The sequence below is a fragment of the Amblyomma maculatum genome, chromosome 8, assembly GCF_055883805.1.
Source record: "Amblyomma maculatum isolate TAMU_Amacu chromosome 8, ASM5588380v1, whole genome shotgun sequence".
Lineage (NCBI taxonomy): Eukaryota > Metazoa > Arthropoda > Arachnida > Ixodida > Ixodidae > Amblyomma > Amblyomma maculatum.
Window position 1 is genome coordinate 109265318 of NC_139351.1, and position 23672 is coordinate 109288989.

General features: G+C 47.3%; 1 protein-coding gene and 1 pseudogene across 2 annotated transcripts in view; one reads left to right on the top strand and one right to left on the bottom strand.

The window, feature by feature from the left end:
• Window positions 1-17324, top strand: part of LOC146182157 (uncharacterized) — a 115650-nt pseudogene extending 98326 nt beyond the window's left edge. The window contains exons 3-4 of the transcript XR_014700338.1: window positions 11747-11960; window positions 14390-17324. The product of XR_014700338.1 is annotated as an uncharacterized LOC146182157 (transcript). The remainder of the gene's footprint in view (window positions 1-11746; window positions 11961-14389) is intronic.
• Window positions 1-23672, bottom strand: part of LOC146182156 (TBC1 domain family member 2B-like) — a 150336-nt gene that overhangs the window by 103608 nt on the left and 23056 nt on the right. Inside the window, exons 14-17 of the mRNA XM_084577168.1 lie at window positions 23245-23376; window positions 22015-22152; window positions 20935-21111; window positions 17602-17736 (exon numbers count right to left, since the gene is read on the bottom strand). Of these exons, the coding sequence (XP_084433294.1) occupies window positions 17602-17736; window positions 20935-21111; window positions 22015-22152; window positions 23245-23376 (582 nt within the window). The remainder of the gene's footprint in view (window positions 1-17601; window positions 17737-20934; window positions 21112-22014; window positions 22153-23244; window positions 23377-23672) is intronic.

Consider the following 23672-nt stretch of genomic DNA (forward strand, 5'->3'; position numbering starts at 1 on the left):
CGCAATTAACATCCAGCGGCAGTTGCTGCATTCCAGACGGCGCATGGTTGCACAAATTACGACCAGACCTCGTTTCATTTTAGGCACTTCCAGGTGTCGCATGCAGCCGCTCGTTTTTCGCGCTTGAATTAAGCTGCCTGGCGTATGGATTAGGGTCAGACACTTTGATTAAGGCGCTGTACGCTCACGTTTCTCGCGCGGGCCTAGAATTAAACGCTCGGTGCCCGGATTAAATTTGCTGGCAGCTAATTATTTAAGGCGGCCCATGGTCGCTCAGAATGGGCTTCACAATTTGCAAACCCCTCGAGTGTGAGCAGTTGCAGTGCGCAAGTTTCGGTCCTTGCACTCCACTAGTTATCTCTCTCTCTCTCTCTCTCTGTGTGTGTGTGTGTGTGTGTGTGTGTGTGTGTGTGTGTGTGTGTGTGTGTGTGTGTGTGTGTGTGTGTGTGTGTGTGTGTGTGTGTGTGTGTGTGTGTGTGTGTGTGTGTGTGTGTGTGTGTGTGTGTGTGTGAGAGAGAGAGAGCGCGAGAGTGAAGCTGGACAATTTCAGCGACGACGATCTTTACCCACTCACTTTCTAACGTCTTTTTCCTATTAATGAACGAGTACTGAGATCCGCTCGACTCGCGCTCATGTACTTGATCTTGCTCTGGTGAGCGCTCCCTACTCTTTGATACACAAAATTTCGAACGAAACCCTTCTACCGAGCCACCGCCCCGTTAAATTATAATGCGTATAACCAAGCGATCGATAATTGCCTTCTTAGCTCCAAGTTATTTAATCTCTGAAATAAGCATGAGGTTTCCTGCTTGGGTTGCTGGCCCTTTCAATTACAAGGATGCGATTATCCTCGCTCCTGAGGCCGCAGTGCGCGATGACGAGCACGTTGCCTTGCGAAAACGATGAGGGGGGGGGGGGGGGGGGGGGGCTCTGTGAAGGAGGGTAAAGGGCTATGCGCCATTGTAGTAAGGCGGCGTAAGAATCTCATTCGCTATCTCCCGATGGCACGCGCCTGAGCTCTCCTGAGGAGCTCAGATTGCGGAGGCCCGTAAACTAGACCCGCCTCAACAATCTCTTCGTTTCGGCCACCCGCACGACGACGAGGAACACCATCGAGGTCTCTCCGTTCCAAGGTGACGCGCGGAGGATCGTATCACGGGAAACGCGTGATGCGGTCGCAGTCGGCCAAGTAGGCGCGTGATTCACCGTCCGTCTCATGTCATCCGTTGCCGTCATCGTGTGTTTGCGAGAGACCGTCGGTGTCGTCTTCGAGCGTAGGTGCGTGCGCGCGTATACCTGACGCTCTAGTCCTTTGTCGTCGCCGACACCTGAAGCAGTGATTCCATTCGTCAGCCTTTACGCGCATGCTTTGCCGCTTCGCCGGCTTGCTGTGTCTTCGTACAGCTCAGTGCGTACGTGCAAAATAATTGTAGAAGTAGCCCCCCCCCCCTTCTCTCTCTCTCTCTCTCTCACACACACACACACACGCACACACACACGCGCGCCCCCCTTCTCTCTCTCTCTCTCTCTCTCTCTCACACACACACACACACGCACACACACACACACGCACACACACACACACGCACACACACACACACACACGCGCGCGCGCGCGCGCACGCTTTTTTTACAAGGACTTACTCAGGCAGACGACCGCATTGTTATTAGAACCGTACGTCCTAGCTGTTGTCAAGTATGGCGACAATACGTTGGCCACGGGAGATGTTTCTTTCGATTATCAAGGCAAGACATCCCGACCGAAAGAGGTGGAGTGGTCAAGAGCGGCGACAGCGAGACGCGGGCAACAGACGAGCGGAAGAAAAACGCGGTGTTTGGCCTGTCATCGACTGCGGTCAACGAGCGGGCCATCGGGGACAAAAGGCTCGAAGGGATCAGCACTGGCCGGTACCACCAAGGCAACCGCGCGGGCAGTGTCCCTTCTGAGTAGCCGGACAGAGGGACAAAAGGAACATCTCCGGCAACGTTTCCCTCTCGCCGACGGCGCGCGTCGGCACCTTTGACGTAGGTGTGCGCCTAAAACATGAGGCGCCGGCGGACACTGAGCGCTTCTTGTGCCGCCTTCATTACAGCCATAACGGCTTCCTCCTCGTCACCAAGTATGAACTCTTTCGGAGGCGTGTCACTAGGAGTGAGAGAAAGAGGGTGCAAATGCGTGATAGTGCAATGATTAAGACTCCCTCGGCTACGGGCCCGCCCTTCTTCTAGAGGGACTAGTGAGTGTATTCATAGCATTGGTGTTCTCGGATTTGGACTCTGGTTCCTTGTCCTTATTCCGTTTTTTGTTCTAGTTCGCGTTTTTTTCCTCATACGTCGAAGACGTGAATAAACCCAGTTTTCTTCGTCCTTCAACTCCGTACCTCCTGCACTCGTCAGCACTTCTCTCCTGAGTGGAACAGCGTATGATTCAACCCTGCATGTATTACAGTCAGTAGAAGTGAGAGACCCCCCCCCCCCCCTTCCTCCCTCCCCATACGCCGCCGCTTTGCCTGGGGGCGCCACCTGACAATGAAATGCACTAACAGTGTAGCTTTCTTAACAGCAGTGCACTGTTAGGTGGCGCCCCCGTGCAATGCGGCATAGTGCGGCACGGGTCAGAACTCGGAGAGAAAGGTCTCTCATATTCGCTCATGGTAGTACTACCGTACTGCAGCGGCAATCAATCACCTCAGTGATCACGTGATGATGGCACTTTCGGATATTCGACAAAACACGCAACACCAGAGCTCCTCTAGCGAAAATGGCGCATATTTAGAAGCTTCTGAACGTTAGAAATAAAATGAAAGGAAAGGGAGCTTGTCCCCAGGATATGTTGTAAATGTAGAACTGCTGGCTTAGAAAAAAAGTTGCACGGAGGCTGCGGTCTCTTAATGGTGCGTCCACGACAAGTACATTCAAGCTTTCCTCGTTTTAGATCAAAGTACGCTGCAATGAGCACGCCCTCTATCTATATGTAGACACGGCACAGAGCAGGACCCAGTAAGGCTTCACCGACTGGCGAAAACTGAGATAGAAAAAAAATAAAAGGGGAGGGGAGGGCGGGGGAAGAAAAAGGTACCCCCTCCAAAACACCAGGGTTCTGACGGGAGCGCTTCCCATTTATACTACTCTACGCGACAGATACTCTCCAAATCGCGCCAGGGGCCGACTCCACGCGCTGCGCGTTGTGTTCGTGCGGATCGAACCTAGAGATTTATGTACGCACGCACGCCAAAACACGCGCTTCGCGCCAGGGCTGTCTCGGAGGTCTCCGGACCGTGACCCCTTCCCCCCTCGAGCTCCCTCCTAAGGTGAAGGCACAGATAGAAGGGGGAGGGGGGAATAACCAGGAGCAAAACGAAACTCGCGCGCGCCCGCAGTCCATCTATTTTTGCCCACTTCATGAGTTGGGGCCATTTTGGTCTATAAAAATAACAAAGGGAGGAAAAGACTAGCCCGAACATTTTCGCGTTTCTTTGCTTTTCAGCGTTGTTTATCTCCCTATATCACTTCTTGCCGCGTCTCCAAACAAGATCTTGCCGCGCACACAGAGGGGAAAGCAAGCAAGCGGCAAAGGAAACAGCGAACAAGCGCGGTTGAGCGAGACGAGATTTCTTCTCCGAGCGGTAAATAAAGCGGGAATCTGAAGACACAGTCAATATAAATCGGAAAAAGATAAAAAGCGAAAACACCGCCACGGGGTGCACGGCGGCTGCTGTGAGCGCGCTTACAGACAGCGCGGGGCGGAGAAGCCTCTAGAGCGGGGATAGGGGCTCCGCAGCCAAGCCGCTTTCTTTCGGGGCCGCGTGCGGCGGTGTCTTGACAGTGCAGGAGGCAACGAAAGCCAGGTCTCTGTGCCCGTTATTGATTTCGGATGCAGCCGCGGAGGCCCTTTGCTGCTGTTGCCGGTAGCGGCGGTTATGGTGCGGTGGTGGTGGTAGCAGTATCAGTACAGGCTTTGGCGGTGGTCGGTAGGAAGTTGGGAGTGTAGACGACGCCTCGTGGCGCTCTCGTCGCTTCTTCCTTTCACTATCTTTTTTTTTTTTTTTTTTTTTCGTCGCTAACGGTGCAACTGCGACTAAGAGGAGGTACCTATCAAGCATCCAGCCTTTTCCATTACCGTCTCTAGATTTTTATCTTTGTACTTTGAAAGCGCGCGGTACATGTGAGAAGGGACTCGGGAGTAATAGGTGGTGAGGAGAAACAGAAGCCTGGATCAAGCGCTCTCCCCTCGAAACCGTCCCTCTTTCCAGAGTCCGTCTTTTTTTATCTTTCCGCCGCGACGGGGAAGAGGTAGAGGCTATCCTCGGCTTCTTTCAGCGTTGAGGGAATTTATCACGGCCTCTTTTTTACCGCAAGAAGAAGAAAAGGGGAGAAAAACCGAGGAAACGATAAGGAGCCGCGAGAGGAAAAGGAAGACGCGGCTTAAAGAAACAACGCTGAATTGAAGTAACGGCGCCTCATACAGACTGGAGAACAGAAGCAAATAAATAATGAGGAGGCGCGGCCGATACCGCTGCCTGCACTGGAATCATTTTCTTTCTTTTCATTTCTCGATGCTGCTTTGCTTTCTTGGGCTGCAAGCGCGTCAAGGAGAGAGAGCCGTGTTTGTTGATGCCTTTCTGGGCGGCACAAAAGGCACTGCCGTTGCTTAGAACCCTGTGCTTCCCCACTCCCGCTCTCCGTTACTCCAGTCTTTCTAACGCTTCTTCGGTCTTTGCCGTCCTTTCGGACGCTTTGCTGGCGGTTTTCCAGAACCGTGCATCTCGGGTACACGGGGCGACAAAACGCGCCGCCGCGGCGAAGGCAGGCATCGGCTTCTTTTCAGTCACAGATGTTTTGCTTCGTGTGGCTGGATCGCTATGTTTATGTACTTGAGCTCCAGCCTTTTCTCTCCTACCCCTCCCTTTCCCGCGTGTCCTTAAACTTTTTCACTGTGGCAAGCCGGGGGCGTCGAGTCAGCGCCCACAGAAGCGAAAATCGCGAAGCAGTGCTTGCGCGATCCTGAGCAAATAAATGAAAGAACCGCTCTAAACTTAACGAGCTTCGCTGGGCTAAATTGGTCTATATTTCATCTATTGAATTACGCTCCGTTTTTCTTGGCGAACCCTTTTTATTCTTGTTTCTTGCCTCTCGTCTTATCGGCCGGCTTCTCGTTGAATGCTCGCGTTATCAATGTCGTGCGCGCAGAAAAGCTTGTAGCGAGAAGCGGAACACGTTGTTTTGGGACACGCTGAAAATTCCGTGTTTGCTTTTAATTTTAGCGCAATGGGGCGTGTTGATATCAGTTGTTCCGGGCGTCCTCCAAGCTTCGCAGTTTAGAGAACGTATCTCTCACTTTATAAAAGCATCCCAGGTGTGTAAGCAGAGAAAGGTATGTTTGTGTACCATGAAAAATGCAAGTTAGCAAATCTCTCACTTTATAAAAGCATCCCAGGCGTGTAAACAGAGAAAGGTACCTTTGTGTATCATGAAAAATTCAAGTTAGCAAAGCGATAAGGAACTGGGCGCTTTGTGGCGCATTAAGCGAGCCCTGTCAGAGCCACGATAACTTCTGTACAAGAGTTAACGTGAGGTGCGGAAGCGTGCATTTCTCAGTTTTGTGTAAATATAGGCCTCACGAGCGCCGGCAAGAGATAAAAGCTGGTAATCGGTAGATGTACTACGTGTTCCACAGCTACAGAACTTCAATGAGCTAACGATTGGTCTAGCAGTTGTGTCGAGAAAACTGCCGGACTTACTAAGCCAGGCATCTAGGAGTCGCAGGAAAAGTGCCGGACAGATCCCTAACGAAGATTACGTCAGAACACTTCGTAACTGACGAACTTTCGAAGTTCGGCGTCGTAGACAGCTGGCCGGGAAGGGGTCATTGGGAGACGACCGACCGGCATGTGAAACCGAAGGTTGATTACCTGACGCGGAAGGTTTGTACTTGTGGAGTTGGACACCTTAATCGAATCATTGAACACTGGCAACAAAGGACAGCACAACGAACTAATTTCGGCGACATAGCTTTCTTCAACGTTCATCTGTCTCACTCAGTGTACAGCTAGGCGTTCCCTCCTTTCTGCATCGCTGAAACGTTTCCTCGGCGGCTGGATTATTGTACATAGCCTAACAACATTAACCGCGCGGGCGAACTAGAGAAGTCCAGTACAAGACGACGTAAAGTCATCGCGTGATTTGTGGCTTAGCTCCAACGAGCTCGGGCGGAACGCAGAACTATAGCTATCGCATTAATTTCCGGGGAGCCTTGGAGCCGTTATAGGCGCGTGACGTGTTTGACGCGCGGCTCGCGACTTCCGCGCAATCGATGCCTGAGAAACCGTAACAATTGTGTACCCCCCCCCCCCCCCCATTACATACTCGTGTGTGTGTGAGTGCTAGAGAGAGAAAGAAAAATGGGAGGAGAGAACGATAGAGCAATATCGCCAGTAGCTCCCGGCGCAGGCTTGTCCATATCGTAGTAAACTTGTATAGGAGCGGTACGCACGGTTAATGGAAAGCTTGGCAGACGGCCGCACTTGTGTAGCAGCGCAAACAAGCACCTCCACCCATCTCCTTCCTTTTCTTTCCCTCACTCATATCTGCCCTTGGATCGCGGAATTCTTCGCGATTTTTGTTACGACTTCGTCGATATTTCATTTTTGTCGGTGAACGTCTTCTCTTTCTGCTTTTGCGCGTCGATTCCTTCGGTGTACGACGTGGGAGGGCGCTTCCATCGAGAGGAAACTGATTTCGCCGCAAGCTGTTGCAGGCAACGATGTTGTTGCGTGGGCGGCGGAGGGCGACCGGGCAAGGGCAAAGGTTTGCTCACTGCCGTTTTTTTGCTGCCTTCGACGCGTGGAGCGGAAGTAAACGATGCGGCACACGCCAGTTCCGGCTTAGTGCTCGTGGCATACGTGCAATACTTCTTTATACTCCCAGAAGGCTTTGGCGGAAAGCAGACGAGGCGGAAGGGGGGATGAAGCAGACAAAAATGAATGAGCTCGAAGAAAAGTAATGACCTGTACACATTGCCCACGCCACAGGAGAAGCGATCACCCTTGCCCCCCCCCCCCCCCCCCCCCACACACACACACACAACTTTATTTTTCTTTTTTCTTATCTCGGTCGCGCGTTGCTGAGAGCATTTCTAAAAACGCAGCCTGCCGTCGAGTAGTGCCGATATCTGTATTCTGGGTGCACTGCAGGAAGACTGAGCGCCCTTCGCAGGGTGGTCGTAAAAGCGGGCGAATGTATATCGAGACAAAAAAAAAAATAATAAATTCCACAGTTGCCTTAAAAACGCCGTCTCGAATTTCGCTTTTGTTCCTTGTTGTAAGCGGCATTTTCCTTGGTATTGCGTATACCGTGTTCGCCAGAATATTAGTCAAGATGGTTGGTTCGTTTCGCAACGTCGTGCCGTTGCGCAATCGTTACGAGTGCGATCCGCAAAATCCCTCGCGCGATTATCACACGCCGCAAGGTCTAAGCATAAGGGCACGCGTTATTCAGACGCATTTAACGGCGACCGCAATAACAACACACTAACGAACCATACATAAAAAAAAAAACATGGCCCGGAAAAAGCCATTTCAAGCGGCATTGCAACAATATCTGTGCCAGTCCTCCGGCCGATGATTACGACAAACGGTAATGTGAAATTTGAGCATATCTCTCGAGGTATTTTAGTTAGGCGGTATGCCGGAGTAGAGAACATGGAAGAGCAGTAGCCACGCGAAAAATGCGCTAAAAAAAATAAATAAATAAAAGGAAGCGGGATCGAATCCCGTCCTCGGCGGCTGCGTTTCGATGGAGGCGAAACGGAGTGGCGTCCGTGTGCTGTGCGATGTCAGTGCACGTTAAAGAACCCCGGGTGGTCGAAATTTCCGGAGTCCTCCACTACGGCGTCTCATAGCCTGAGTCGCTTTGGGACGTTAAACCCCACAAACCACAAACCAACATACTTCTATATATATGTACTGTCAGAACGTACACTATATTCCCACATACCGATCCTTTATCTGACGCTCAATCCTTTTCCCAGGTAGACACTTAATCTCAGCTTAAGGACATGACGCGAAATTGTTAATGGCATCTGTCTGCGGCTCCCCTTTCTTGGCCACGCAACTTCCCATTCGCTTAACTACTACTGTCTTAATTTGCGCCTTATTATCGCATGCATGCATACATACATACATACATACATACATACATACATACATACATACATACATACATACATACATACATACATACATACATACGTGGCAAAATTACTTTTGAAAAGGAATTAAATTACATTACTAATTACTTTGCTGAAAATTGCAGAAAATAATTAAATTACGTTACCCATTACTTCTCCCAAAAAGGAATGAAATTACAATTACTTTTACTGAGTAATTCAGTTATTTTAAAATTACTTTCTAGTTTCCATCTATGCAAAAACTAAGTAAACCTAGTAAAAAAAAACTTGTTCTCCAGACGCGAAGCACACATATATTTTCGTCTTTCCGCCAAATTCCGTCCCATAGAGCTATTCCTTTTTTCTTTCCTATGGCACTTGCCATTACAAAAACAAGACCAGATCAAAAACTGGAACAGACCAGACGCACTTCAGTAAAAGTAATTTCAAAAGGAATTACTTTTGCTGCAAAATTACTACCAAAAGTAATTCATTACATTACTAAATTAACAAACGAAAAACGTAATTAATTACATTACAAATTACAAAAAGGTAATGAAATTACAATAATTTCAATACTGTAATTCAATTACTGCCATGTCTGATACATACATACATACATACATACATACATACATACATACATACATACATACATACATACATACATACATACATACATACATACATACATACATACATACATACATACATACATACATACATACATACATACATACATACATACATACATACATACATACATACATACATACATACATACATACATACATACATAAACGATCCACCGGTCGAAAGCTCTTACCAAGCATGCACTTGGTTCCGTTCATTCTCGCCAGTGGTCAACGGCAGCGCTTTTCAGTGTTTAAGCCAAGCGATTTCATGTTCTCTTTAACAGTGAACCGTACAGTACGTCGACGATTATGCCAATGACTACGACGCGCTATCCAGGAACGAGTGCGCATGCGCTTTAAATCTGCGTACGGAATAAGCTTCCCGCGTGCTCGTGTACTGCGCGCAGCCAAAGGCAAGCCGATAATCCACTTTGCACCTGCGTCTATCGTGAGAGGAAAGGCAAGAGAACAAAACCCCGCGCGGCCGAAATGAATTCGCCGAAGCCTTCGAGCAGACGGTGCCGTTATTGCCTTCTCGCCTTCTGAAAAGTGACCAGTTCCGTAGAACTCGCCTGAGAACAATAGCAATGTTTGCCTTCAAGTGAGGTAGATATACCGGCGACGTTAAGGAAAAATCGGGGCGCAAAATTCCCGAAGTGAAATTAAAAAATATATATATATTAAAAAAGTGGAGGTCTTTGGAAACATAAGCGGGCCCAGGCGATTAAAGTGTATTCCTACACATTGGCGCAATTTCATGAAATAGGACGTAGAGAACAAGGTGATTTTGTTTTCCTTTCCTTATTCGATGCGAAAATGTTTCCAGCACCTTCGGAGGTACCCTCATGTGATCCGACGCGCTTTGTAGGTCGCCAATTGATTCGTTCGGCTTTCTTTCTCTTTCTCTCTCTCTCTCTCTTTTTTTTTTTTTTCGTACGCACGCAAAAACTGCGCTTTCTCGCGCCGAACACCATCGACCCGTCGGAGTCAGTTTTTGGACCTCGCCCCCATCAGGCGTCGTCGATGCTTTTCGGGGCGAGGGAAAGGAGACGGGGAGCGCAGTCCTCATGCGTATGCATAAAACGCGCGGGGAATTCGTATCCGCCAAAAGTGCTCGCAAATGAGAGAGGCCACCCCGAGGAATGAACGCGCTCCGCTAATTATAGGCCGCGCGGCGACGGCACGAAGCTATAATACGCACACGGCGGCTCACTCGCCGTCAATGACGTTTTCCGCCGAACTGTGCCGAGCAGCACGCCCGGACGCTGGGTTCGTTCAAACGAACACGGGAAAGCCAAATTCGGTCGCGCGCGCTGCGTGCCAGTCCGCCCCCGCGCCGGCGCCGGACTACTTTCGAAGTCGTCTGTCTCCATCTGGGCGCTTATTGCTGAGCACGATGGCCTCGCTAGTCCGTTGAACCAACTTTACTAGAAATACGATAAGCTATTTTTAGTAGTAACGTTACCCTTGAACGACGTGCTTCAAGAGGGAAGGAGCGCTGCGGAACATCCTTCGCGGGGTAGTTCAGTGAATGTGTTCTACCAGGAGAACGGGAACTGTTTTTGGTCGAAAGGCTGCTTTGTAGCTTGTGCGGTGCTTAAAAAAAGAGAGAGAAAGAGAGAAACTGTAGCTTTAGTTTGCCCGCTGAACAATGTGCCGGGTAATCGAATTCCGCAGGGGCCAATGCTGCCACTGAAGGGAAAATACCGAGAATATTTGACTCACTGTTTGATATTCCGATACGGTGTGATATCAGACACTGTGATACTGCCATAGACGGTGTTATACAATGTTTTGTGCGTTTTTTTTTTTTCTCGTAAAGTCGCTGTTTGAACTCGGACGACGTTTACGACTAGCTGTTAGCTTTCTCTTATCGCTCTGTCGGCTCACGAATTATTACCGGCTCTGCGCCCTTGGATATATATGCCTATGTCTGTTGCCAGTAATTAACCAGGTTCTCCATTGGGATGTTCCCTTTCTCCTTTTTATATAAAGTACCAGCCTGGCCTAATAAATAGTTAGCCGGTTGGAATGTTTGGGGGCTGTATTTTGCATTGCATCGCTCTGTCATTCTTGCCCGTCCTTTAATTAATTGGTCGTTCTTTATTTAAAGTTGCCTTGCTTCTACCTTTCAGCTCGGCTGGTAATCATTGCCTGGCGCACCTCATTGTGCGTACTCTTTCTGTACTTGGCGTAAGCGAGAGGCGGAGTTTGAGCGAGGGAAGTGCAGTGAATGGCTGTAATATATAGGCGGGACTACATTCCGCCGCGGAAGAGGCTAGGCGAATCGAAAAGTGCACGGCGTCAACAACACTGCATGCAATTGCCGCGAGCTTTCTCCCATATGCCCTATACTCACGGCCCTGCTGCATATATATATGCTGACCTCCCCTTGTTTGTTCTGCAACGCCCAGTTTGCGGAGCTGTCATAAACAGCGGGTCCGCCGCCACCCCCGCTGTCCGTTCCTTCCTTTTACCTTCCTTTCTTCGTCCCGGACCGCGCCACGCCCGTTTGGTGCGAGCAAGTTCGAAAGCAGGCTTGGCGCGATTTAGGGGGGAAAAAAAATAAAACAACTAAAAATCCCCATACGCAGACGTCTGGTTCTGCTCTGCTAAGTGCGAATTCTTACTCGCGCCGCTTTGCGAAATTTTTACGCCGCAGGTTAGCTGAAAACAGCACGGGGCCGACATCTTAATTATGCGGCCGCTGAAGGCGGTGCTGTCCTAGTCCCGCAAGCAGTCGGCTGTGTATAGGGCTGACATTTGCCCGGATATGGATCCCTCTCTGGTGCTCACTTTCGAAAATGTTTCTAACCGAAACGCGCGCCAAGGTTATCTGTCCGCGCGCTGAGTGTGAATCCTCTTACTGGTAGCAGCACTTCCGAGCTCCATACTTGGCGAAACTGAATTTAGCCTAATCGCGTTTTCGTTCTGGTGCACGCAGGGTGGCGAGAAGGAGCTGAAGAACATCCAGAAGCACGCCGTGCTGTCCGTGTCTCGACACGAGGCGAGTCTTCAGGGCGACACCCTTGTCAACCACCGGGCTGCGCACAGCAAGCGCCAGCGCGACCCGCACAGCACAGACATCCACCTGCAGGACCTGGACCACCCCAACGGACAGCACCACGGCCGCGGAGGACACGCGCAACCGCACCACGGTACAATTTTGTCATTGCTCGATCTGACATACGCAGTATCCGTGATTCGCATGTGCAGATGACCGCTAGGGCCGCGTCTGGGGGCGATTCGAGGGCATAAACAGATTGGCGTAGACAGGGGTTGTTTCGGTGCTAGAACGACCCAGAAAGTTTATTACAATATAGTTAAAACCTGCAAAAAGTTGTCAGGTATCAATTGTCGCAATCAGTTGACAGGAAAACGGAAGCCATATATATATATATGCCACCACTTTTGCAGCCCCTTTCCATAAGAGACTACTCATGACAGTGTTTCGTAGCAAAGACACCTCGAAGGGCGTAGTATGTCAGGAGAGTAGTTAGTGCTGCCTGTCGTTGATCGGCGTCTGCCTCAGCACCGTCCATCAGGCACTGTTCACGTGTCACCCTTTCAACCAGGAAATCTAGCTGTCTCGCGAATCAAAGAAAATGTCAAGCCTAACGCGCCAGGCCATTTCACGCATGATGACGGCACTTTATTGCGCGCTTTGGGCGCAAGCTACGAAGCTAGATTTGCACTCTTATGCCTTCGGGTACCTACGCTCGTGATAGCGAATGCAGGCGAGAATGGGGCGCCGCCACATGCGGAAACATAGACACATTAAGCGTCTCCCATTTGTTGTTTTAATTGCGGAACAACTACTTGGAACTTGCGGAAAAGTGACTCTCGTAACGACGTGTCCATACCCCTGCCGTTTATGGCAGACGGTACAGGGGGCGAGTGCCGAGTGAAAAAAGGATAGGAAGGATACGTTGTTACCTTGGGATCGGGATCTGGTAAAAACGTCCCTGGAAAAAAAGTCCCTAGAGTAAATGTCCCCAGAAGAAATGTCTCCGGAAAAAATGTCCCTCATCACCAGAATGTCTGGGAGGTAATTCTAGTGGAGGCTTCTATTTTGGACGGTTCCCCGAGACTACCACACACCGATCTGCTTATACCTTTCTCTGTGGACAGTAATACCAAGCTGATTAGACCTGTCTTATGATTGCTTAACAAGCTGCGGGGTTTGGAACCACGCAACATACAAAGAGAAACATGGCTCTTTCACCATGCTTCTACGCAGTTCTTGTAAACATCTTGGGCACCCAGAGGACGCAGGTTCCAAATTATGATTACATTTAACTCAAGACCAAGAAAAGATGGCATAAATTTTTGTATCTTTTGTTTTCCCATGTGAATTCCGGAAGAAATCATGTACAGGGTCATTTTTTTGCCTTGGGGACGTTTGTTCCTAGTGGCTGCTTCTTCAGGGGCCGTTTCTTCCAGGGACGTTTTTTCTGGGGCCGTACCTTCCGGAGACTTTTTTTCCGGGGACGTTTTTACCTGCACCCCTTGGGATCATATCTGGCCTTTGCTAGTCACAGAGAGGTAAATGGGCAAGACCAGGTGGCTGTGGAAGCTGTAGGCGACCTCAGCCAGCGAGGTGTCAGAATTCACAACGCGCTATTCGCGCGACAGAGAAAACAGTGATATGGAGCGTGAAGGATGAAAGCATCAGCAAAGTGAATGGCAGTGTTACATTGTCCCTTCATTTGCATGGCCACAAAGCCGCTCTTCTGCGCATGCAAGAAGTACACGGGTACATTATTAAAAATAACAAAAAGGAAATAAAAAGATTTTTGCCTGCCCCCCGGTATTCGCTATCGCAAGTGTCGGAATTGAGCACCTGAATTGAGGCGGCAGAAATAAACGGACAGCGCAGGAACAGGTGGTAGGAAAACGAAGAGAGGAGCAACTGGGAGAGACAGGATAGGATACAATATATATTAAAAGAAGGGGAATGTCTGCAACATATATTGCACCTTTCCTTTCTTGTGAACCAATTATAATTATTATTTTCATGAGTTCGACGCTCATCCACGGTTGTTGTTGAACGCGACACCCGCCGCAGCCAGGCATCATTTGGTCGCACAAAGTGTCTGTGCGTAAATGCACTCAGGCACATAAATTCAAGAAGTTTTCCCATTGAGGCCTCCTGATTGGCTGATGCGGCTAGATAAGCAATGCCCACAAAGTTCCATATACAAAGCGGACTCTCAATCATCGCACGGTCGAAGTTTACAACAGCTATAGTCGCGGACGTCGTGTGAACGCTTTAGATGGATTCTTCAAGCTCACGGACTTCCAAACTAGTTGTGAGCAACCCTGACGAATCTACCAAAACTTCCGCACGAGTGTCGCAGTCACATATCAAGCAGATTTGGCCGCTCTTTAAGTTAATAACGGAGGAAAGTGACGAGGTGACCGGCGATATGTCTAGGACCCAATTTTTCGGTCATGCCGCGGTTGCATTTCGGCGGCCGTGTTGACTGCATGTTCTCGCTGAACTTTTTTCTTTTTCTTTTTCTGTGTGTGGATGGTGCAGCTCGACGTGACATTGAAACTGTCTCCCTCTCTAATGCATATGCAGAGAGGCTGACGCACGCTGGCAAGCCGTCCAAGCACTCAGAGACAAAGCGAAGCCACGAGAACAAGCACGAGCGCCACTACACGATGTCCATGCCCGTCCGCTCGGGACACCAGATCCACCGACCCGTGTCGCACGTCAAAGAAGCCGAGGAGTCACCGCGCCCCTACCGCCTGCACACCAACAGCCGCGCCCGGTCGGCGCTGCGCTACGCCAAGCAGAGCCGCCGTGTCCACAAGGACGGCAAGGACCGCAAGTTTAAGAAGGCCTTTGAGAAGAAGCAGCATTCCAAGCCCCACTACCTGTGGTAAAAAACCGAAGCCCGGGGGAGGATAGGGCTCGCGCGCGAACACCGACAGACGGGGATCAGGGGGGGAGCCACACCGCGCTGGGCTGAATGATGGGTGACGCCAATGCAATGGCGGCAGTGCACGGAGTGCTCTGGAGAGCGTGTTATAAGAAAGACACTGCAGCACAGTATTGGCCTTGATCGATGAAGTAATCAACACCCCTAAATTCTGCTATGTGTGACTTCAGTGTCAAAGGCTTTCATCTCAGATCTGTGTGCGTCAAAATTCTAGATGACGAGGCCGTTCCGAGTTAGCACTATTATGTGCTGCTGCTGTTATCGTCTTCGCAGAACACTTACGATGCATACAGATACCACGTGCATCTATCTGTGTATGGCTCTCGCCAAGAAACGGCAATGGAAGTACTGGCACAATAATGGCGTGCAAAAGCATTCGAATGTTGCAGTGAGTTTTCAGGTTTGGACCACTGCACAGCAATGGCCAATCTCAGATCTCCAGCTGGCATAGTGCGTACTTCACTGCAGCTCACAAAAGCCTGTTGTGTTGTTGGCGCTGTCGCCGTTGCACAGCTGAAACCCATTTGCAAGCATTACTGATGCCTGCCAAGACTTTACTGACTGTCCAGCACGTGTTCAAAGTGCGGTATCTTGTCCTTTGGGTTCCTAGCGTAGCTCGACTGCCCTGACAATGCCCGTTTTCTTCTTTTCAGTGCAGTTTTAAGAAGGCAAGCGCAAGTTTGTCCGATTGTTATGAAAACATTTTCTATTTAAGCAGCTTTATTGCTAATACATCCTAATGAAGAAGAGTTGCTATCTGTTACAAATGAATAAGGCAGTGAGGCTGTTAAAACTGGCTGAAGCAGTTAAGGTGCAGAACAATACATCACTTGCATGTGGACTTGGAATAAAAGTGCAGCTTTTTATAAGAACACGTAACTGTCAATTGTTGTACAGCCAGGACATCAGGAGAGCAAATAGATTACATTTACACCGAATTAGGCAGCTATTAATCGACACAAGAGATTGTAACACGAAAATAAACAGCGTACTACAAATACTGGACAAAACACGAACTTCCTCACTCTAGAAAGGCTGCAGAAATTTGGAACTGTACACAAACACAGGTTTGACAGATCCACGATGCCGCAGTAGGCTGTGTAAACATCAGTAACAAAAATGTTTGCCTGCAAAGCATAGCATAGCTTTTTGGCTTGTTGCGTGGAAAATTCCTTCACAAAAAGACATCGTGGATCTATAAATGTGCCCGTCGGGTGACTCACGGTGTGCACAATAGTGCAAGTTGTGCCAATGCTTCTGCACAATGCTAGGCCAACAGAAGCAAGCGGTACCTGGGGAATGCTGCATTTCTACATTCGCCGGGTTCCAAACTATGGAGAGTGCAGCCAGCATACAAGACAAAACTACAAAGGTTGCCCTTTGCAGCTTTTCACAAACTACCAGGAACAAACAGTGAAACCTCTTAACACGAACAAGGCTGCGTTGATATCGAATACTTTTTACAGCTTGCATTCTGTAAGTAACAAACTGCTTAAATAGCTGTTGTGTGCTAGTTTAACCTCATATGATGAGCGTGTTACTTAATTCTGCTGCATCTGGCATTGCTTTCCTTAATTTCACTCGTGTACGTTGCTTCACAATGTTTAAGCAGCAGTTTCAGTTTGTGTGGGCTCAAATTTTATGTACACTGGTGTTCACTCGTCAATACCAACTTAATTTCTCAGCTTGTTCTGAACGCAGTTCGAACAGTGGGTTCACTTCTGACTTGCTGGCAAGTGTACATGGGAGGCAAAGTTGACATCAGAGAGGCGGATTTTTAACTTGAGACTTGGTATTGGCTCAACGGCACCGAACATGACGTCCTTTTAACTGTATGCTGCACTTGGTTTAAGCAAGCCTTAATAGGTAGCCATACTGAAAATTATCTATTTACTGTTTACTGAAAGAGAAGAGAGAAACAGCAAGTTTGCTGCTCGATTACAGCTTGCTTACCGTGTTATGCAGACACTTTGTTGAAGAAACGTTAGTAGTCTTTAGAATCGACATTACACATGTTTTCTGACGAGCGTTCATGCAAGAAAAGAACGTTAGTTAACCTTTAGAACCAAGATTGTGTGTTTTCTGACGAGCGTTCGTGCAACTATAACAGTGGCAGGGTGTTCTTGCAGGCCGTCACGGCCACTTGTTAATTTTGCCGAGGTAAGAATGCAATTTGCGAGCGCCAGCCTTGAATGCAAGGGAGGCGTTGGAAAATCCAGGTTCCTTCATGTAAATGCATCTGGCATGCCCACTTTCATTCCCTAATCCTTCAATAGTACGACATAAATATATATATATATACAAGTATTATAAATGCGTATGCATGTTGGTTGTTTTGGTGGAGGTTTTTATGTTGCCTTCTTGCTATCCACCCTCCCTAAAGAACAAAAAAGAAAAAGCAAACCTCCGTGCTTTCTGCGGCCCGTGCGTGCCTCTTATTCTCCACGTGGCTGTGTCTGTGGTCACTGTTTACCAAGGAGCTCTGTGTACAACATTGCCAAGTGTGTTTTGTAGCTTCTTCTTCCTCTTGTGTATGAGCAATTCTTAATAAAAAAAAAGATTTGACCACAAGTTGTGCGCCGCTTTCTGCTTTTAGCTTGGCACCTTTGCTTCTTATCACTGTTGACTGGGAATCATTGCTGATCAAGCTCTTTACTGTTTTTTTTTTGCAGCTACAGCAACACTCTGTGTCATTCATATTTATTTACACAAATTCGCTACCGAGGGAGTTTGAAACAGTGAATGTTGCTAGAAATGTCTCTGAATGGGAGAGATACCATGCAATCTCTCGGGTCGCACTGCAAATTCAGGATGGAAGGTATTACAGCAGCAGTGGTGCACAACTTACCTGAGCGAGCTGCCTGATGTCCGTGATCTTCTCTGGCATCGTTCGCAGGTAGCGGTTGATAGCCATGTAGTCCTCTTGGGCAAGAATTTCAATCTCGCAGATTTTGAAGATCGCCAGGGCAAAGCGGAAGAGCACCTGTAGACAGAGGCATGCAATGCCCGGATGTACCAGTCAAGGCAACGTTTCGTCAATCAGCTAGAGGTCTACAGGTTTCGAACGTGTCGGCCCCATTTATGAGGTCTATAGGTTGCAAACGGGTTGGCCCTGTTTAGGCTGCCCACTATTGCACAGGGTACTAACCTCCAAAGAATAAAACCTTAAGTTCAATGTTTGACCTTAAAAAAAAACAGTGTTCTTTTGCTATGCCCTCGCTTGCATAGAAAAAGAAACCTCTGGTTTTCCTTCTCTAGTTGAGCAGGTAATAAGACTTTTGTCCCGCGTTTTAAGTGCAACAATGGCAACGACAGCGCGAGCCAAGGATGATCAGTGTGCTCTGCTTGGACAGGCCTACTTGTCAGCCTGTTGGCACCTGACTGAGGCTTCAGTGATTTTCAATGTCGGTACATGTTAAAAAAAAAACCAGGAGGTCAAAATTAGCTGGAGCACTCCACTATGGTGTTCGTCACAACCTGAGCAGCCTTGGGAATTTAAACCCCGAAAACCAAGATACAATTGCATTGAAGTGTAAGTGAATGCATCGTTCAGCAACTTGAAACGTACTGAGCTTGAAGTTTTCCACCTGCACAGAAAAGGAAAGGCGTAGACCGCACACGTTTTTGGGATCAGTAATTGGTAATACTATAACTTAATTACTTTTGTCCAGATTTTTTGGAGAGTAATTGGTACGTAATGTAATTCCTTTTTAAAAGTAATTTTGCCATGTATGGACCACAGCACAGAAAGAACAATGGGAGCCAACGTATCGACAGCACCCTGGTGCCATCTGTTGAATATGGAGAGAAGCGCGCAACTTGCGAGCAGTCACGTGAGGTATCTTCACAGAGTGCTTGTGGGAGAAGCGGCCATTCGGCACTTTGCAAACACTGCACAATGCCTTAGTTATTGTCATAATTGTCAAGCATGTTTATCCTGCCACAGTGGAAGTTTACATAAGACACAGGCAGGGTTCAATAACGTACCCAGCATTGCGACAGGTCGTTCTGCCTTCTGCACAGTAACACGGGAGTATGTGTACAGGGAACAGCTGCAATATGGCTCTTACCTAGCTATTACCTCACGACACACTGCGAGCCACAAATTAAGAATGTGCGTAACCGCGAGGTTATGAAATGCGGGGAATGCAATTATTTGGGTAAACCTTGGCCCAGCACTATCCGCTTATGAAAGAATTGATCACTTGAGCTACAAATGCAAGTGAGGCAGCTCTAACGTCCAAAATAGGCCCACTGTGTGTCGCCCTACTCAACAAAAATCGTTAACTTCTATCACTCGTACAGCTTTGTGCCACATTATTTTGATGGTGCCACATAACTCGATTGTGCTAATGTGTAAATACATCAATGAATGCTACAGCCACAGGCTGCACATTTCTTCTTGTGTAGCCAAAAAAAAAAATTGCAAATGGTGCTTAGTCAACAAAATGCCTCAAGCATGCCGGCATATCCCATAACACGGCCACTGAATGATAAACACATCGTAATATCCATAGCGTAAGCTGATCGTTCCAGACACAATGCTTACTGGTGTGTGTGTGTGTGTGTGTGTGTGTGTGTGTGTGTGTGTGTGTGTGTGTGTGTGTGTGTGTGTGTGTGTGTGTGTGTGTGTGTGTGTGTGTGTGTGTGTGTGTGTGTGTGTGTGTGTGTGTGTGTGTGTGTGTGTGTGTGTGTGTGTGTGTGCGCGCGCGCGTGCGTGCGTGCGTGCGTGTGTGTGTGTGTGTGTGTGTGTTTTGGCACATAAGTGACTAAGGCTATCCTGCTCCAAATGCAGGGTGTATTATGTTTTCTTGGTGGAAGATTAAAACTGTTAGGTTATCACAGCTTGCTTAAAGACATTTATTCCTCTAAAAAGCTGAAAACAGTAGATATACTGACGAGTGCATTCTCTCCTAGGAGCAAAGCCCGATGAAATGGTACAAGCTCGATGTAAAATTGTCTAAAATATTTGTTTCTTAGTCTTTCAAGTTTTCTACACGAGAATAAAATGTGGTTTATTGTAAGCTCATGGCCTCAGTGCTCACAATGTGGCTTATCTGCTTTTCTGAGGATAAAATTATGCGTTAGATGTGTATGTCCGATGTGAATGCGACATAATACTACTTCAACGAAGTGTTTTTGATGATTGCATGATTTTCATTCTTCAATGACTGGTTTCACAAGGTGGAGTTTGTTGTTTACTTCCATGTCCCAAAAACTCTACCATTTTGCTCTGTGTTTATACAAGTTTGCTTAAAATTCTTTCTGTGTACCACAGAAATGATTTCTTATGCAGGCTGTTATTTTTTAACTTTTGATAGGAAACAATGCACGCTTGAAACCTCCACAGCGGCAGAACTCTTAACATACGCACACGTCACACACAGCGCTCAACAATCTAGCACGAGCATGACATGCACGAGCATAATTGCACGAGCATGACATGGACATGCTTAAACACTCAAGAGTGGTTATAACAGCCGATTGCTGTCATTGGCACAAAGACACCTTGTAAGATTTTGGCAGTCCGGAGATAGATTGTTCCTGATATCTTGGCTTGGGAATACACGTGAGTCGGCCTTGGTAGAGGTATTTTGGTCTATTACACAGTGGGCCAAATAAACAACAAAATTGCTATTCTCTCAGGTCTATACAGCAAACAGTATGTCGTAGTCAATGGTCCGATGGCACACAATGTGTTCAAGTAGAATATCTTAAGAAACTCACAAGTCACTGATCACATATTGAAAGGAAAAAAACTACAAATTGGGAGCACTACAGCTCCCTTGTTCATAAAATGTGACTAGCTAGGCACATTCGTTTTTTGTAGCACTTGGTACTTTTGGCGATTTGACACGGAGTATAAACCGCATTGTTCCTGTTCAGTACAGTGGGAGTTGTTCAAATTCTTAGTGAATGTAGGTTTGAGTCGGTTAATGTATCCTTTTCCACTGGCAATATCTTGGCGTTGCCCCAATTTAGGCTGTGGCTGCTTATCACCGCATGCCCGCTGGAGACATGGGCATGCTGTGTGCCTATTGAATTAAGGGAACGATTGCCTCACCTGGCCATGTCCACAAATTGCACCAAAACATGCCAGTTTATTCTTGAAACCATAAACGGCTTGTAAACATCTTGCTCGCATCCTATGGTTCCCCTCCAGAAACACAGGCTGGCATACCTTGTTTCCCTCGTAGAGGAACACATCCCAGATGTAGAGGTAGGTCTCTGCCGGAATGGTGTCCACAAAAACTGTGAGAAACCAGTTGAAGGTGAACAGCGACAAGTCAACCTTGTTCGCTTCCAGGTGGGCGCTGAGACGTGGCAGCTTTTCGGCCATCAGGTCCTTGAGGACTCGCTGCAGCAAGAAACACACTGGTCTCTGAAGTCGTCTTTTTTTTCTAAAAACGAGTGCATGCAGAGTTTCTATGCCAAATGTGCTTAGAATGTGTGGGAGTCACAATGATGGATGCATTTTAAAAGTCACCATTGAAGAACTGGGCCACAGGGCAGCGTAGATACAACAGCTCTTTATATAGTTACACCATTGATGTCTGATGTTATAGTCTATACAGTTATAGTCTTGGTGACGAGATACATGGGTCATTTTCTTCAGACTTTGAACTTGGTGACGGAAACAGTGACATCAATGAAATGAAAAAATACATAAATATGTTCCCAATAGGAACTATACTTCACCTTTTCATTTTCCCCAACCCTTCCTGTTTACCTAGAGGGTTATGGTGACTGCTAACCATGACTATGTTGTACTGCCACGTTTAGACATAGGTATCTTGGAGCAGTCAACTTGCTCAATCTTGCACCAAAGGTAAATGTATCAAGTCTGCTAGCCTTGATGAAAAGTGCAGTGGAAAGCCCAAAAGGGTAACATAAGTGTGCACGATGCAGGAGCCAAGTGGAGCTGCTATCCTGCAGACCTCTCAAACTTGACTAGTAAAATACATGAATGTTAATATCAAGACAACAGTAACGTCAAAGCCTGTGCTGTGGCGCTACCTTTTGACCAACACCACACTATGTGCACCATGAAGCTTGTGCATGTATCTGGGCTGCTGTATTGGAAACACTCTCTTTAGCGCCCGTCTCGTGCACATCTCGTGTTTAATAACTGCTCCTTCTCTTGTCCTCTATTCTCTCGTGTTCTATGTATACATGGAATGCCCATTCAATGCAATGCATTTGGCATGTTCCAGTAGATTTCCCCAATGTCCCATAAATATTGTATAGTAATACTATTTACCTGATCCACCTGTGAGGCCTCCAGTGTTCGACTGTAATAGTCTCGTGGCATGATGTATTCCACGACAGCGACAAGGCACCAAAAGGCATCCTCCTCGGTCATGAACAGCAGGGCAATGGCGGCTAGCCTGTTCAGACCCTGCGGCAACAAAAAGTGATAGTGTCACTAACCAATACAATTAATTTGTCATCCCTGCCTCTGTTGCCTTGTGCAGCTTTTAAAAAAAGGAAGAAATAACACATTGTAGAAACAAGAAAATAAAATGAATAGCTCAACAGGGAGACCTAAGAACATGTTCCACTACCTAGAAAAGGCTGTGTATTTGCAAATCCTAGCCACCACAGCACACTACTATTGCATTGATAAGAACGCGCATAAACACACCACTAAAAATGCCGAAGCCTTTAAAACCGCAGGAAAGTTTCCTGTAGCTGCCAGCTTCACCAATCCAAGTTCTGTGCATTCCATGTACACAGGACAATAACTTTTTGGTAGTTACATATTTTAATTTCTTCTGCCTAAGGGCAAAAGCTGACAATGCTAAATAACATCGTACTTCTCTCAAAGTATTTATTTAACTAACCACTCAGGGCTGCTCGCCAGCTAGTATTTGGAGATATGCCACTGGGTTGATCTTGCACCCATAATTTTAAAGTGGAAAGGTCAACAAGAAAAACCCTAGAAGACAAATATATGGCATCCCTCAAGAAACAATTATTCAAGCCTTTTTATGTGCACTGCCCTGAATGCACACTGAAAATCTCTAGAAGGATTTGCTTCAATGTGCCTTTTTTTAGTAACGCACATCGCTTAGCAATTTCCCAGTCAAGAAAAAGTCTTGGTAAGTTTCGGTCAAGAAATGGAGAGCGATGTGCGGTGGAAAATGGTTGCAGAGGAAGTACTGCATACACTTGAGCAGCAAGCCGATGAAAAGTAAAGCAGCATAAAAAAAAAGCATTACCAGCATCCCCGAAAATGGCAGGTGGTAAACCAACATTGATATCCACCTTCAAAATTTTGTTTCACATTTTCACGAATGAGAAATGCTCTCTTTCACCTCGACATATATTTGACAAATTAGACCAAATGTTCTGTTCTGAGAATCCTGTGTTCAGGAGCCGGTTACATGGTTTTACGCAATTTTTTTATACAAGACATTTCGAAAATGGATAAAGGCTTCCGAAACACTGAAACAGAGCAAGAGGTTGACAAGATTTGTCACAGTTTCACCTGGCAATATCCCACAATGAGATTCCGTCTGCTGTAAGCGAGTAGCACCCGTCGAAGTGGATTTATTCCCGGAGCATCGGGAGTTTCGTAATGCCGATTGTTGGGCAGGGTCCTCAGCAGGTCAAGTTCGATCTTGAAGAAGAAAATGTGGGCAACATTTTTGAGGCTACAAGTGATAGTGAAATGTTCAAAGCATTGCACATGTTGCACAAACAGTACAGATCCTGTTCAGTAGCAAGAATTTGAAACATTTCTTCAGAAATACAATATTGTTATGGGCACAAAACTTTTGCTCATCCATGACAGTGTGAAAGTAGCTGTGGGAATTTTCCTTATATTAATTCAAACATTGTTTTCTAGTCCCTTGAAGACTGAATGAACGAGAGTTTGCTGTACTCTGTAGAGACATGAGAGCTTCACTCACTTTC